Source organism: Teleopsis dalmanni, chromosome 2 (assembly GCF_002237135.1).
Source record: "Teleopsis dalmanni isolate 2A chromosome 2, ASM223713v2, whole genome shotgun sequence".
NCBI lineage: Eukaryota > Metazoa > Arthropoda > Insecta > Diptera > Diopsidae > Teleopsis > Teleopsis dalmanni.
This window is the reverse complement of record NC_051847.1, coordinates 14,429,017-14,443,571: the sequence shown is the minus strand read 5'-3', so window position 1 is coordinate 14,443,571 and position 14,555 is coordinate 14,429,017. Positions and strand designations below refer to the sequence as shown.

At 29.2% G+C, this 14,555-nt stretch overlaps 1 protein-coding gene across 1 annotated transcript in view; it reads right to left on the bottom strand.

The window, feature by feature from the left end:
• Window positions 1–208: 208 nt before the first annotated feature.
• Window positions 209–14,555, bottom strand: part of LOC119680451 (protein N-terminal asparagine amidohydrolase-like) — a 39,718-nt gene continuing 25,371 nt past the window's right edge. Inside the window, exons 3-7 of the mRNA XM_038093270.1 lie at window positions 3,294–3,631; window positions 2,958–3,140; window positions 884–1,092; window positions 465–626; window positions 209–394 (exon numbers count right to left, since the gene is read on the bottom strand). Coding sequence (XP_037949198.1) covers window positions 269–394; window positions 465–626; window positions 884–1,092; window positions 2,958–3,140; window positions 3,294–3,546 — 933 coding nt within the window. The 5' untranslated portion in view covers window positions 3,547–3,631 and the 3' untranslated portion in view covers window positions 209–268. The remainder of the gene's footprint in view (window positions 395–464; window positions 627–883; window positions 1,093–2,957; window positions 3,141–3,293; window positions 3,632–14,555) is intronic.

Sequence of the window (14,555 nt, the reverse complement as noted above, 5' to 3'; positions counted from 1 at the left end):
ACATTTCGACTATATTTAATTGCTTTAATTCATATGTAATTTTTATTTTAAATCAAAATATAGAATAACAATAAAATTGACTAAGCAAAAAAATTCATTTCGATTTATGTATTTATAATTAACAAAGTGTGAAAACATTCATTTCATTTTAAAAATTTCGGCTTTCTGCACTCACAGTTAAAATATTTAAATATAATAATTTAAACAACAAATTTTACTTTTATATACATTTCAAATAATTGCTTCCAATTTGTTGTTTTAATTTTATTTAATATCTAACAATGGTCCAGTAACCCGTAGTTTCATCGCGTCTATAATAGCGTGGCCGATTATCTCTGAATACAGTAATAGCGGGAAATTGGTTCTCTTGTATAAATTTAATGGTTGCGCGCATCTGCAATATAAAAAGTACAATATGTATATTTAATATCACATTTAAAATAATTAATTAATAAATAAATTACATGCATAGCAAAGTGTGGTGGTTCCACATCAGGACTTGAGGATAAATGCTGTAAAATAAATTCATCAGTTTGTGATAGCCATAAATCTACACCACGAAGTGGATCATAATTGAATGGGCCAATACGTAGCATTCCCAAAGAAGAGTCGTATACATCAAGTACCTTCAATATATAAGACACATTTTAATATATATTTGTTTTTTTTAATATATATGGTATATATAATTTAAAATTGTATTTGATACAATTTAAAATTGTTCGGTTTCTTATATTTTTACAGAAGTCAAAGATCATGTATCTTTTAAAGAATGATATCACAATAAATACCATATATGCAAAAGTTACCACAACGCATATTATTGATTTTGTTTTATTAATTGCATTACATTTTTATAATATATGAATAATTTAGAATTTACCGTTTGTGCTCCCATAAAAATGCGTGCATCTCTTAATTGCCTATCTGGACCTCTCTCTGGGAAAGTAGCTGGAAATATTTCACCGGTATTTATATTTACACCTACGCCATAGATGATGGGGAAATTAATGTCACCGCGTACAATGGTATTTAAGTCTCCAACACAGGCCTGTGTTAAGTCAATTTCGAGGTGATGTTTGTGGAATGATTCTGTAAATTAAATTTTTTTGTTAATTCATATTAAGTTATTAAGTTATAAGAATAAAGAACTACTTAAATGAAATAAAACCTCCCAGAACTAATGTCGGTTCATGAAAGATGTTATATACCATATATCTATAAATAAGCCTGTAGCTTGGGGTAGTGTTATAATGACATTGTATGCGTGTTTGGGTTGCAATGAGTTAAAAGATTTTTACTATTAAATATAAGTGGAAATGTATAACACAATTGAAGAAGTGCTTTGATAGCAGTTGAATGTATATCACAAATCTGATGTACTATATAGAAATTGTGAAAAAAGTTTATACTACCGAAAGCAACATAAACATGCTTGATTAAATGATTGAGTATTAAGTAATGATTGAGTATTTTTACGAAGATCCAATCAAAGATCCAAATTGAATCAATTCAATCTGGAAATGCTTTTGAACTTTTCAATACCCTATTATCGAGGAACTATGTTACTCTTATGTGGGTACCGGGACAATGATGGCAATGAAATAGCAGATTCCCTAGCAAAGAGGGGTGCATGTACTCCTTTCATTGATCCAGAACCCTTTTGCGGGGTAACAAATACCTTCACAAATAACTTATTACGTGAACGGGAGAAACAAAATCTACTTGAACACTGGTGAGCCCAAACAGGCATGTGGCAGTCAAGAAGATTCACTGATCCTGAACACATCAACGTTGACGCTATCGTGAACCTTAACAGAAACGATATTGCAATCTACGCTGAACTTCTTACAGGACACTGTAGACTTAATTATCACATGAAGATTATAGGTGCAGTATAAAGTGATTCCTGTCAAATCTGTCATGAGGAGAAGGAAACATCAGAACATATCCTATGCAACTCCTGAACGGCGGCAAGGCGTAGACTTGACTACCTTGGAAGCGCGATCTTAGTCCCAAATGAAATAGGTGAAATTAAGCCAACAGCAATAACGGATTCATAAATAGTGTAGAATTGGTTTAGTTGGGCCTATAGGCGCACAAAAGATCTTTTAGGTAGGGGTGCATCCAAAGCCTATTATTTAATAATAGTAGTTTTACGAAGAAATGTAGATATATTGCTATTGAGAACTGCATAGAAGATTGTTTAATATTAGATTCACGGAACTTTGGTCACACTGAATTAGATGAACATAATTAAATTAATGTCCCTCCTGTAGGATAAAATTTTGTGGATAGGATAAAACTTAACATTATTTATTAGAGAAGACGATTGTATAGAAAGATTGCATTTTAAAGATTAGAGATCTATAACAAGTTGTAATTATTATAATCGTAGATATGATTAATTTATTATAATTATGTTTATTAAATTAAAATGTTTTGATTCAAAAGAAATTTTGCCTACTGTGGAAACATCTTGAAAGTCAAAATAAATTGTAAAAATACACGTATATCCACATATACATATATAAACATATAAAAAGATGGAATATAATTTCAATCGAGTGAGACGATTGTTCATTTGTAATTTTTTAAAGTTAAATCCAATAATTTCTTCATAATAAAATATATCATCACAGTATATTATATAGATATATTCCTTCAACTATTTTAAGATGCATAAGTTTATTTGTAATTTAGTTTCTTAAGTTTTTTGTTTTTAACTGAAAATGTTGCAGTTTCAAGTACAATAGAAAATAAAAAATATTTAATTAAAAGTATTTTTCTTTAACTTATTAAAAACACCTTTAACATAAGAGAAAATTATAAAAAGTTTCCTATTTCTGGACAAAGAAAGAAACTTAAAGTCTTAAGTTTGTATCCTTAACAAACACAAAATGAAAATGTATCATAATAAAGGACCTTTGCAGAAGGTGGTGTGCTTTGAAACTTACGCATTATGCTGTAGAAAACATCTTCACCATATGATTGTGGATCTTTGTAGCCACCAATTAATTGTAATTCAATACGTCCTTCTGGATAGCCTAAGGCAAGCTCCTGCACACGTGCAACCATTGCACACACCGCTTCATCAACCCCAGAGCCATCAAAGTGGGCTAAAGCAACTGCTCCGGATCCTGTAAAAAGGCAAAATAGTTTGGCTTAAAACATGTTCAACAATAAAAAGTAAATATATATAAAGCAGATTGTGGGTAGGTAGATAATTTCTTTTTTTATATTTATATAAATATATTATATAATTTAGTTAATATTGGTATTGCATATCTAACCTGAATGTCGCACAACAACAATAATACATGTTGTCGCATCATCAGCTCCAATTATGCTGACGTTTTTGTCATGCGGCGCAGTACCAGCCATTTCACGCTGTCCTACGTAGAGCAAACCTATGGGGCCAACTGATTTTGTTGGTATGGAGAGTAACTGTTGGGCATAATCTCTGTAAACGGGATGTTGCAGAAAAAGGCTTGTTGTGTCCATCGGACAATCATCTTGTAAGACGCCGTTCAGCACAAGAACCATTTTGTAAGAATTTATTTTCTTTTTCCAATATTATAATTTTAATCAAAATGAATTTAATTCAGCTTTGCTTTATATTTTTTAATTGCTGCAAAAATAAGAATGAACATTTTTTATTTCTTTTTATGTAACAAATTAATTTAATTAACAACTATATATAGAGTTTTTAATTAGCATTTGCTAAGTTTCACAATATGTATTTTATTTATTTAAATTATTAGTTCAAAAAGACACCTCAGGTTTGGGCAAAAATTTATTGAGTTAAAAAAATCCTTAGAATAAAATTTTGGTTTATAAATAGACATATAGTTGAATATACAAACAAACCATTATTTTTTATAATATATTTCCGATTAGTTATGTTTTAATGGTTTGTTTTGTAATATATATATTAGAATTAGAATATTAGAATTATTATATTGTATTAGAAAATAATATTTAATAATATATAATATAAATATATTGAAAATAATATTTTATATATATTCTATTAGTTAATTATTAGTCTACTTTTAATAGTTACTCTGTTACCGAGCCCCTTACTCAAGGTCGTGAACACCCCTAATATTAGATTTGATTTTTAACGTCAGTTATGACAATGCGCTAATGAACACGGACTCTAAGCTTGAAAATTGACTGGGTACAAGCTCAGCTCTCGGTGTTTGCAGTTTTAAGAATTATTTACGAATAATTAAATACCAGAAATAATTCCAAAAAGACAGAAGAGAGTATTTGGCAATACTCAAAACAGCTGTATGGTCAACCAAAAATTTATTTAACTAAAAATAATAAATTTTTTGTTGTTGTAAATCACTATTGTTCGAATTATTAATAAAATTTTTATTATGTTCCAAAATTCTGGTTTTAAAAAATAAAAAGAAAAAGGCAATGGCAAGGAATAATTCTAATTTATTTTTTACTTGTTTTTTCTTTTTATTATTATTAATTATACTTCTAGTACGACATTTGTTTAAGATATGTTATTTTTAATTAAAATCACTTAAAAGATTATTTATTTTCTATATGTAAATTAAACAAAAAACTTGTATAAAAAAATGGTAGCCACACATAATTGACTTGGATACTCCTTTGAATTGGTCCTCTTGATTCTTTATTTGTTTCTTCGAGTTGTTATTGTTGGTTTCTCTTCTCTGTTGTCTGTTGGATGTTGTATGTTGTTAATGTTGGTTCAGTCATAAATTTGTAACGTCTTCATATTAAAAATTTGTCATATTGTTTATTTTTTAACTTATCAATTCTCCTATATGAATAAGTTTAACTGCATATTGCCATATTCTGATGAGGTCCAGGCATTTTTATGTTCAGTACTTAAATGTGTCCAAAAGGTTTTTGCGAAGAGGTGTGAATATTTATGCTTAACATGGCTACGAAATGAATTTAAAATTTATTGCTTATGAGGGCGAAATTATTTGTACGTATATATATATACATATACATATATTAAACAAGGAATACAAAGAAACGTGTGTATTTTGCAATATCTTTGAGATACACAATCCAATCTCTCTTAAAAAACAGATAAAAAATATACATTATTGGAAATAAAAAATTAATCAAATAAAGTAAATCAAATTTATTTATATTCAAGACTATAGAATATGTATAATCAAAAATATACTGAACATAGATATTTTAAATTGATTAAATGATTAAGTTGATTAAGTTAACTTTTTAATCTCTGCGATACTATTGTTATAGTCTTAATTTTTATATATAATTTTATATAGAACTTAATGAGGTTTTTGGTTTATAATTACATTATGCATAAATAATAATTATATAATAATAATAGTAAATAAAAGAAAAAACGAAAATTTTAAGGAAGAAAAATAAATTTCAACTCGAAACTCTATTACCTCTATTATAAGCAGAAGATATATATTTTGCACCTGGTATATTTTTTCTATTGCTGCAGCATCTGTTATTAACTTGATTGTTTTTGTAATGTATACATAGAATAGAATAGAATAAAATAGAATAAAATATTTTATCTTCATCCTTATCAATGCTAGCCATAGGTTCTTGCCTAGTGTAATATTTTGGTATATGAGTACATTGTCATTTGTAGGTCCAATTTGTTTTACTGACAAATATATATATTTACAACAAAATAACTTATTAGATTTGCTCATACTGTAGTTTGGCCATTTTAAAAGAATTTTAGTATCTTTTTACAAAATAAACTGATCACTTCTATTGGCTAAGATCACTTCTATTAGCTTCGAATATATATTTCCTATTGAGGCTTTTAATTAACTACTTCTAATTAAATAGCTCATGGGTACAAAGTGTTAATTGATGACACTACTGAAATTGCGAAGATATACTTATATTGCTCTTCTATTTAGGAAATTTATAAGCATTCACCAAACCTCGACAAGGAGGAGTAGACAAGCGACAACATTGAACGAAATTGAACAAAATAAAGATCACAAGTCAACAATTTCTGTTTTATTAATTTAATAAAAATGTCAATTCGATAATTGACCGCCGTTAAATCGCATTACACAACGTTTTTATGATGTGGAAGCAATAATTCAATTGAGAACGACTCCGAGATGTAGTAGCAGCAAACAAATCCAACTCAATGAAACAATTTCGCAGACAGAACGGGCATGCATCCGCCAGACTATTGCACATGTGGTTATGTGAAGTTTTGCATATTGTGAGGGAAAATCGTGAGTTGCTAAAAACACGAATTACGATATTCAATTGTATGCAATTGCTGGCCAAAACACAATACCAATCAAATCAAATAAATGAAGCAGCTAACTAAATAAGTCTAAGGCCTAAATAAATAAACAATTTGAATCTAAAATCACAACTTATGCATGCAACAATTATTTTATGTTATTGATTATTAAGTTGGAAATTATAAAGCCAATGGACCAAGTAAGGAAATGACAGTAACAAAGAAATCTACAATAACAAAAAATGTATTTTTTTTTTAAATATTGTATCTCAATTAATATGCATTTCTTAAATTTATACAATTCCTTTCATTAACACTTGTGGATATCTAAAATCTCTGGCTTAGATGAGTTTGGTTTACTAAAAATTAATCATATTTGCCTATACCATCTGCCTTTATTTATTAAAATGGGAACTTCATCTATTGACCATTTACTTACCCCTGACTAAAATTTATTCAAAATTCATTCCTAAGAAGTGCTTTAAATAGGTTAAAGTCGCACTTTAAAGTCTCAGGTTTTAGATGTATTTAACTACTGAGAGAGAAAAGGCCTAATACAGTTCAATTAAATAATTCTCTTAATCCTGACAAAAGTAAATAAATTGATGAATTCAAATTAAGTTAAAGTTCAATTTGGTTGATATCGAAGTATACGCAGAATAACAGAATTGATTAGCAGAGGAGAATCAAAAATAAACTACTTAACTATTTTATGCACGTTTGGCTTGCGGCATTTGCATTCGTAATAAAAAGCATATAAGAATGCAATTGCATGCTTTTTCACTCGACCGACAGTAAGACGAGTACGAGTTCTTCTATCATCAGAAGCTTTTGGCAAAGTTGTAAAAAATAAACAAGTTATACACCTGAAGATACAAAGTACAGAATGCAGAAAGGCACAGCAGGCTGCAGAATCCAAGTTTCATGCCAAATGAATTCATATTCCACTCTCCGACTTTGACTTTGTGTCTGATTCAAGAGTAGGTGCAATTTTAAAAGCATACGGCAATGTGGAATTATTTGGACTTGGTGAATTATTGGGCAAATAATAACTGTATACAAAACATGATGACGTACATGATTATCTAGAAGTAATCAGCATTATTTAAAACTATAATGACATACTATATAGATTAAAATAGTAAACATACATTATTTATAAAATATATAATTATGATTTCTCACCTATTTCGAATTTGGTTCAAAAAAAAAAAATACATTGTAAAGGCATCAACCTAATGCAAGTTTCGTTTATTGAAGTGCACTGTGTAACCAAGCAAAATTTGAATTATATTATATTTGAAAATCTATTAACACCATTTATTAACGTAATAAAGTCTAGATATTGAATATGTTACAAAATGGGCTTACTTACTTGTGGATATCTGTTGTTTTACTATGTCCAGACTTAATCAGATCTAGACTTAAGCATTATTTAACTCACCCACATCGAAATCAATCAAACACTAGAGATCATGCCTTAAATTAGCTGATCGTAAAACGCATTATTTAACTCACCCACATCGAAATCAGTCAAAAACTAGAGGTCATGCCTTAAATTAGCTGATCGTAAAACGTCTAATCCTCTAAGAAAAATTACAAGAATTGTGGCATAAAAAAAAAAGAGTAAAGCACCTAATCACGGAGGAGTTCAACTTGTTCTACTCCACCGAACTACCTAGTTGTAGATATATTTTTATATGTTTTATTTAAAAAAATAACGAGATACTACATAATTGAAGCGAAATATTAAGTAGCAGATTAATTCCACACCTACTGCATTCGAATTACTCTATTAATTAGATAACACATCACTATATAAACCTTCACGCTTATGCATGAATGTAATATGCAAAAGCCAAAGTGCTAGTTAACTGCAATAAAAACATGGCAATATGAAATATAGTAAAATATACAAAAGTGCTCGCTTCATTAAAAAAAGACGTATAATCTTACATTATATTATGAGAAAAAAATTGTTTATAAACATTTTCAATGTTTAAATAAATAGAAAGAACAGTAGTTTTTCTAATTTTTTTTCCACATTTAGTATATTTTTATTTTCTATTTTTATTTTTGATGCATTATCATGCTCCTGACTAAATTAAAATTAGTAGAATATTTTCAATATATGATTTATATAATTTGTTAAATAATCTTAGGGATTTATTCTCTGTTTTTCTGACTTCTCTGTTATTTTTTTGCGTGTACTTTTTAAATGCTGTTATTGTTCTTTTTGTGTGAAGTGTACTTTACTTAGGTTAGGTTAAGTTATACCGCCGATTCCTATTGGATTCACTTAGGCCTATTGACCCATTGTGTTACCGTATATATAGGAAAAAAAACTCATGGTTTAAAACCTTAAACCTTTGGCGAAGCATAAAATGAACTGGGCAAAAACATAGTAGATGAGAGGCACTCTCATCGTGTTCCCCGCAGCTGCGACAGATTTGGTTGAAAGGGAGACTTAATCTTCTAGCATAGTTCCCAAGTTTACAGTGACCTGTAAATAAACCGATATCTCTACAGGATATGTTAATGAGAATTTTAGATTTCCTTTTATCGGAACATGGCCAGATTGCATACAGATGCCTGCATATCGTTGGGTCTTTCCATCTTTTATTAAAAATTTCACTACAGAAAGAACTCAATAATAATTTGCATAATGTTAGCGATATGCCCAGATTATTTAGGTGTTCTGAAGCACCCTTTCTGGCTAGCTTATCTGCTCTGCAATTGTCGCAAGTATCCCTATGATCGGAGACTCAGATTAGAGAAATATTGAGCTACATCGACATTTCGTTTAGAGATATGTAACAGTCAAAAACTGTCCTAGATGTAAATTGAACTGAACTCAAGAACTTTAAAGCAGCTTGACTGTCTGTATGTATGTACTTTAATTCATTGAGAAGCAAAATAAATTAATGATATGGGTCCTTTTTTGCAATATATGTATATATATATATATACAAATACATACATTCGGTAGTATAAATACTTAGTTTTTAGAAAGAATTTTTTTTTTTCATTTAAATTTCTAAGTTTTTTCTTAACAAATTATTTTTAATTCAATTTTATTTAAGACAAATTCAATTTAATTTATTTAAACTTAAAGCTATTTCAATGTATGACGTAATTATTTAAAAAAATGATAACATTTTTTATATATAAGGGAAAAAAGTTAATAGTATGTGCCCTTTGGGTTAATGTTTCAAAATTACGTTAATCAGTTGAATTGAAGTAATAAAATCTCTATTATATTTTTAATATACAAGTATTTTAACATATATGTATATATGTATATTTAATATATAAAAATTCGTTTTGGTGCGAATATTTTTCACTCTAAGCGAGTACACTTTAGGTAATTTATGAACTCAAGACGTATACATATTTAGATAACTTGGGTAGATGATAGAAGATGCGTCTCTCATATCTGTCTATAAATTGTACGTACATAACAAGAAGCTTAAATTAAATGAGAGCAACGAACATAAAAGAAAATTAAACCTTTTCTTAGAATAGTAAAAGTAAAATAAGAAATTACTGGCAACTCTGAAAAGTTGAAGGAGCTAACGTTAACGTTATAAGATCAAGACGCGCGCACACGTTCCTACTTTAAACAATTGTTTTACAACAATTTCGCTTGGACTGATTTCACTAGCCAGACCGTTGCAGCTCATGGCAAACTCAACACAACATAACTCAACTTGCAATTGACGAAAGGAGCAACTGCACCAATAACAGCAACAATAGCAACAAGAACAACATTGGTAGCAGAAAACAAAATCACACGACGAAGCTCAGCAACTCAGCCACTCAGCTACTCAGCAACTTTAACGATTGGAACGGAACGGTGGCTTTCCTATCAACTAGCATTGCTAGTTGCTAGTTTGACTATGATGTGAGCTCCATGCACGGAGCACTGGAAGCAATTTAGCCGTGATCATGCATGAATCTCGATTAGATATTCTACGAGAAATAATTTGAAAATGATGACAGTTTGCGATACGAGGACAACAAAAATATATAAAATTAAAAGAAAAAAACTAACGAAGTAAAAAATAAAATTATGCCAAATGAAAAAGGTTGGATTAAAAACAAAAACAAAAAAAACAACAAAAAAATAAAATCTACTTAAGCTTAAAATTGCAAACCGAAAGCGATTGCAATATTTTGCGGCTAGAAGCGATGTTCCAGACTGCCGTTTGTCGTGTACTGCATTTCTTCGCAGCGCTTTGTAGGAAAAGATCCAAAAAATTAAGATTCATTTCAATCGATATTAAATGTTCAATAGACAAAAAAAATTATTATTCAAAAAAATATCTTACAATAAATTGCATGAGATTCGTTGCTGCTTCTATTTTGGACTTAAAATTTCATTTTGGTTCAATTGGTGGAAATAAAAAATCTTTTTATAAATTGATATGACCGGTGTTGAAGGCAAGGCTTGTGATGATTAATTGATTATTTACTACACTAAATGTGTTGAAAATACAGAACAGCTATTGATTGAGATGTCAACTTATTGATATACGAAGGAACTTATACTGGGCCAAATAGGAGTAATTAAAATTTAAAAAATTAAAATTTACGTATATTAATGCAAAATTGTGTCACAATATAACACGTGACATCAAAATCAAAACAGTTCCACTATAACCTTAATAACTAGAAGTGTGATGACAATTAGTTATTATATAAGTTATGTCTTCATAATTAGCAAACTAACTTGATAACAAAAAAATATATTATTATGTTGTGGCTAGTTAAGCCACTGCTCTTGAGCACTTTTACTTTCTATTAACTGCAAGGTTTCTTCACAACCCCTCTGCACGCCTTGACTGGATTACTGTTTATCACTTTATCAGACTAAACAATAATTGATCTCAAATCTGCAATATCTCCTCGAAAGTCCTGTAACCATTTTGAGATTCAATAACACGGTGTTGGTATGCCTGTCAGTTTTCGTAAATAATTTCAGGGCTCTATCCCTTATATATTTTTTGATCAGATCAATCTTGAGATCCCTGAGGATGCCATTCGTCCTAATGTACTACACTACCTTGAAAAGTCTTCTCAGAGCCTGGTTTTGTGCAATTTCTAGCTGGCGAATAGTAGTATTTGAGGCTTTGCTAAACGCTACACATCTATATAGAAGTGACGGTCGAATTATTTGGTTATACATATAACAGCTTCCTGTTGTTAGCATTGAGACTTTCATTTTTGAATAACGGTTGAAGATAATGAAGAATCATTTGTCCACCCTGTTGCCTAGATATTTAATGCTATCCTCCCCCTTTATTACCGTATCCCCCACTCTCACTCTCGACGGGTTCTGTCTCCACTTACGCGTTATAAACAGAGCCTTAGTTTTTTCATAACTTTTTGATATATGGTATTAAAAATATAGCTGATATTTAGATAAAACCAGTTGAACATCAACCTCATTTACACAATACAGCAGTGTCTGTTATGTGTTATATGTTATCACTGCTTAACTCGCAATCAAAAAAATAAAAACCAGACTGCCTATGGAGAATTTTTGGAATATTTTGGTAAAATATAAGATAGAACGATGAGCTTTGGACTCTAATAAATATGGAAGATATTAACACTGAAATACGTAGAAAAAGAGTTAGCTGCATTGGTCACTAAAAATGAAAAAAAAAATGTTTACTGTATACTAGAACTTTGTTTTATAATTAAAAAATTCTAGAAGAGAAGACCTGAAAGTCGTATGACGACACTTCACATTTGTAGAAATAGTGGGTAGAAGACAAATTTATAATCTTCTTATTACCGCTAATTGACTTATATAATATTTGGTTCTAAATACGTAAGGTTAAGTCAGAGAGCACGTAATAATACATAAAATTTTTACTCGATGATTACTCGGTTTCTCTAATGTGGTAAGAAAAGACGGAATACTCTTTCAATTATAACTGCTTGTATTTTCATCGTTAGACTATTTCATTTTTCAAATAAACTTAATCAGATCCGATAACGTCTTTGCCAAGCTGATGAGGGCCCTATCTCATTTGACTTAGAGAATGACAGAAAGTGATTTATGGATTCCACCTCCTCTTTGTTATGTTAACTCGTGGACATTCCGCTTTTGTGAATAAGCCATAGTTGAAGCATCAGCGATAAATAAAACTTTATTATTATTATGATTAATTAATAAATATATAGTTTTTATTATTTATATTTATAGTATATAGTTATTTATTAAATTTTTTAATGAAAACTACGTTGAAAGTTGCATCTGGTAATCAATCCACTATGCGTCCAATTACGAATTATAGTTATCTTGAGCACGGCCAATTTGTATATTCATTTTCTTAAAACTTGTGGTTGCAATTTACTTTATGTGTAAACAATATTAATTAAATTTAATAAATTTTGACAAATTGCTTTAGATTATTCAATTGATAGTTATAAGTCACAATCTTGTCACAAATTGTTTAAAAACAAGTGTAACAATTAAGTTTTACTCATGACGAACAATCCCAATAACAACAAATATAGAGTAGAAAAAATGCATCAGTTAATTGATTAGTTGATTAGTCAATTAACTAATAGTATAATCGATATCTTTAAGTTGCATGACAATATTAATTTATATACATATCATTTAATAAATAAAAATGTTTGATAAATCAGTGATTCCCGTAAGTGCTTGAGGCAATTTCACGATGATAGATTATATGATTATTATATTACTTAAATTTTAATTATATACAATAAATGTGATTTTTTTTTTGTTAACAAATTAATATATATCTGAACAACTTATATATACGAACACGATGATTTAAAGTGTGAATCACTTTTTTTTTGCTATCTTTACCGCAGCTCTATTAGTTGGGAGATAACATGATTTTGCATCGTAGAGTACCAATCTTCGAATTCTCTATAATCTGTCATTAGTGGTTTGCGTATATAACTTAAATGGAACTTATGTATTAATAGGAAATAATAGGAAATAATAGCTAGTAGAGACAGGTTTATATTGTGATTTGCACAACTTCTGGGCATGACGGATTTTACTTGCAAGCTTTAATTTATGAACTCAACTTGGCTATGCGATTGGCTAGGCTATGTAATTTTTTTGCTTTGTTTTTGTGATTATTAGCTATTATCGGCGTTAAATCTACATCTTTAATGATAATGTGTTATTAATAAAGTAATTTTGTTTTAAGTATGACAAACTCTGATATTAAGTTGTTGTTTTGTAATTAAGAGTGTAATTATATGTAATGAATAAGCAAATTGTAGCACTTTTTAACTTTCAGAAATGAAGTTATTTACAGATATTAAGTTTAAAATGATTAAATAATAACTCGTTGGTATACCTTATACTAATTTTAAGTTAATTGATGAAATGAAATGTTTGATACGATTTCATAAACTGAATGTAACTTTTTAACATGAAAATGTGTAAAAATTGAAAGAGAAATCGTTGAAACTAGGAGATTGCTAAAATTACAGAAGATTAGTACGTTAAGTGCAATGAGTTGTAAATAAGATTAGATTATAGCACTAGTTAGACCAATTCTTATATTGCCATATAAAATCAAAGGTTTTAAAATTATTTTGAAGACTTCTTTGACTTTGAATGCTTCTTCATTACTGTTCGAATTCGAATATTTCCTAAGATCGCAAATGATGAGCACTTGACAATAGTCGAAACAGCTTTGTATGGTCAACCATATTTCAATAAATTAATCAAATTTTTGTTGTTGCTTCGTCATTACTGTTCGAACCCCTTAGAGTTTCTTTTCCTCATAAGACGCGTCACATGCCACAAAAAAAATTAACATTAAATATCTTTAATTTAATTGTATCCATTAAAAATGCTAAACCAAAGAAAGTAATTGTCAGCGAAACTTTTTTATATGTATAATATCTAGACATATATTATGTCTTCGATTATTTTAATGTGTGAATTTCGTCATATTATATAATTGTGCTTAATGTACAATTTACGTGAAATTGTGAACTAATTAACTTTAATAAATACAGAAGCAATATCATTAAAATTTTGTGCAGCTAAATATTTAAAATTTTTGTGGGCTTGAATGGAGTGTGCTCAGTAGCACATCTGTTTGTTGAAGTCGGTCATAGATTAAAGTTCCTGTCGCGTATGTTTGCGGAGACGTGTGAACGTTCTTCCTTGCGCTATAATTCTACTAATAAAATGGTTGGGATAAAATAACATAGGTTTTTTGTCATTTCTGGCCTGACTTTTTATTACATCCTTAACTACGGGGATGTTGAGATCACGGATTATATA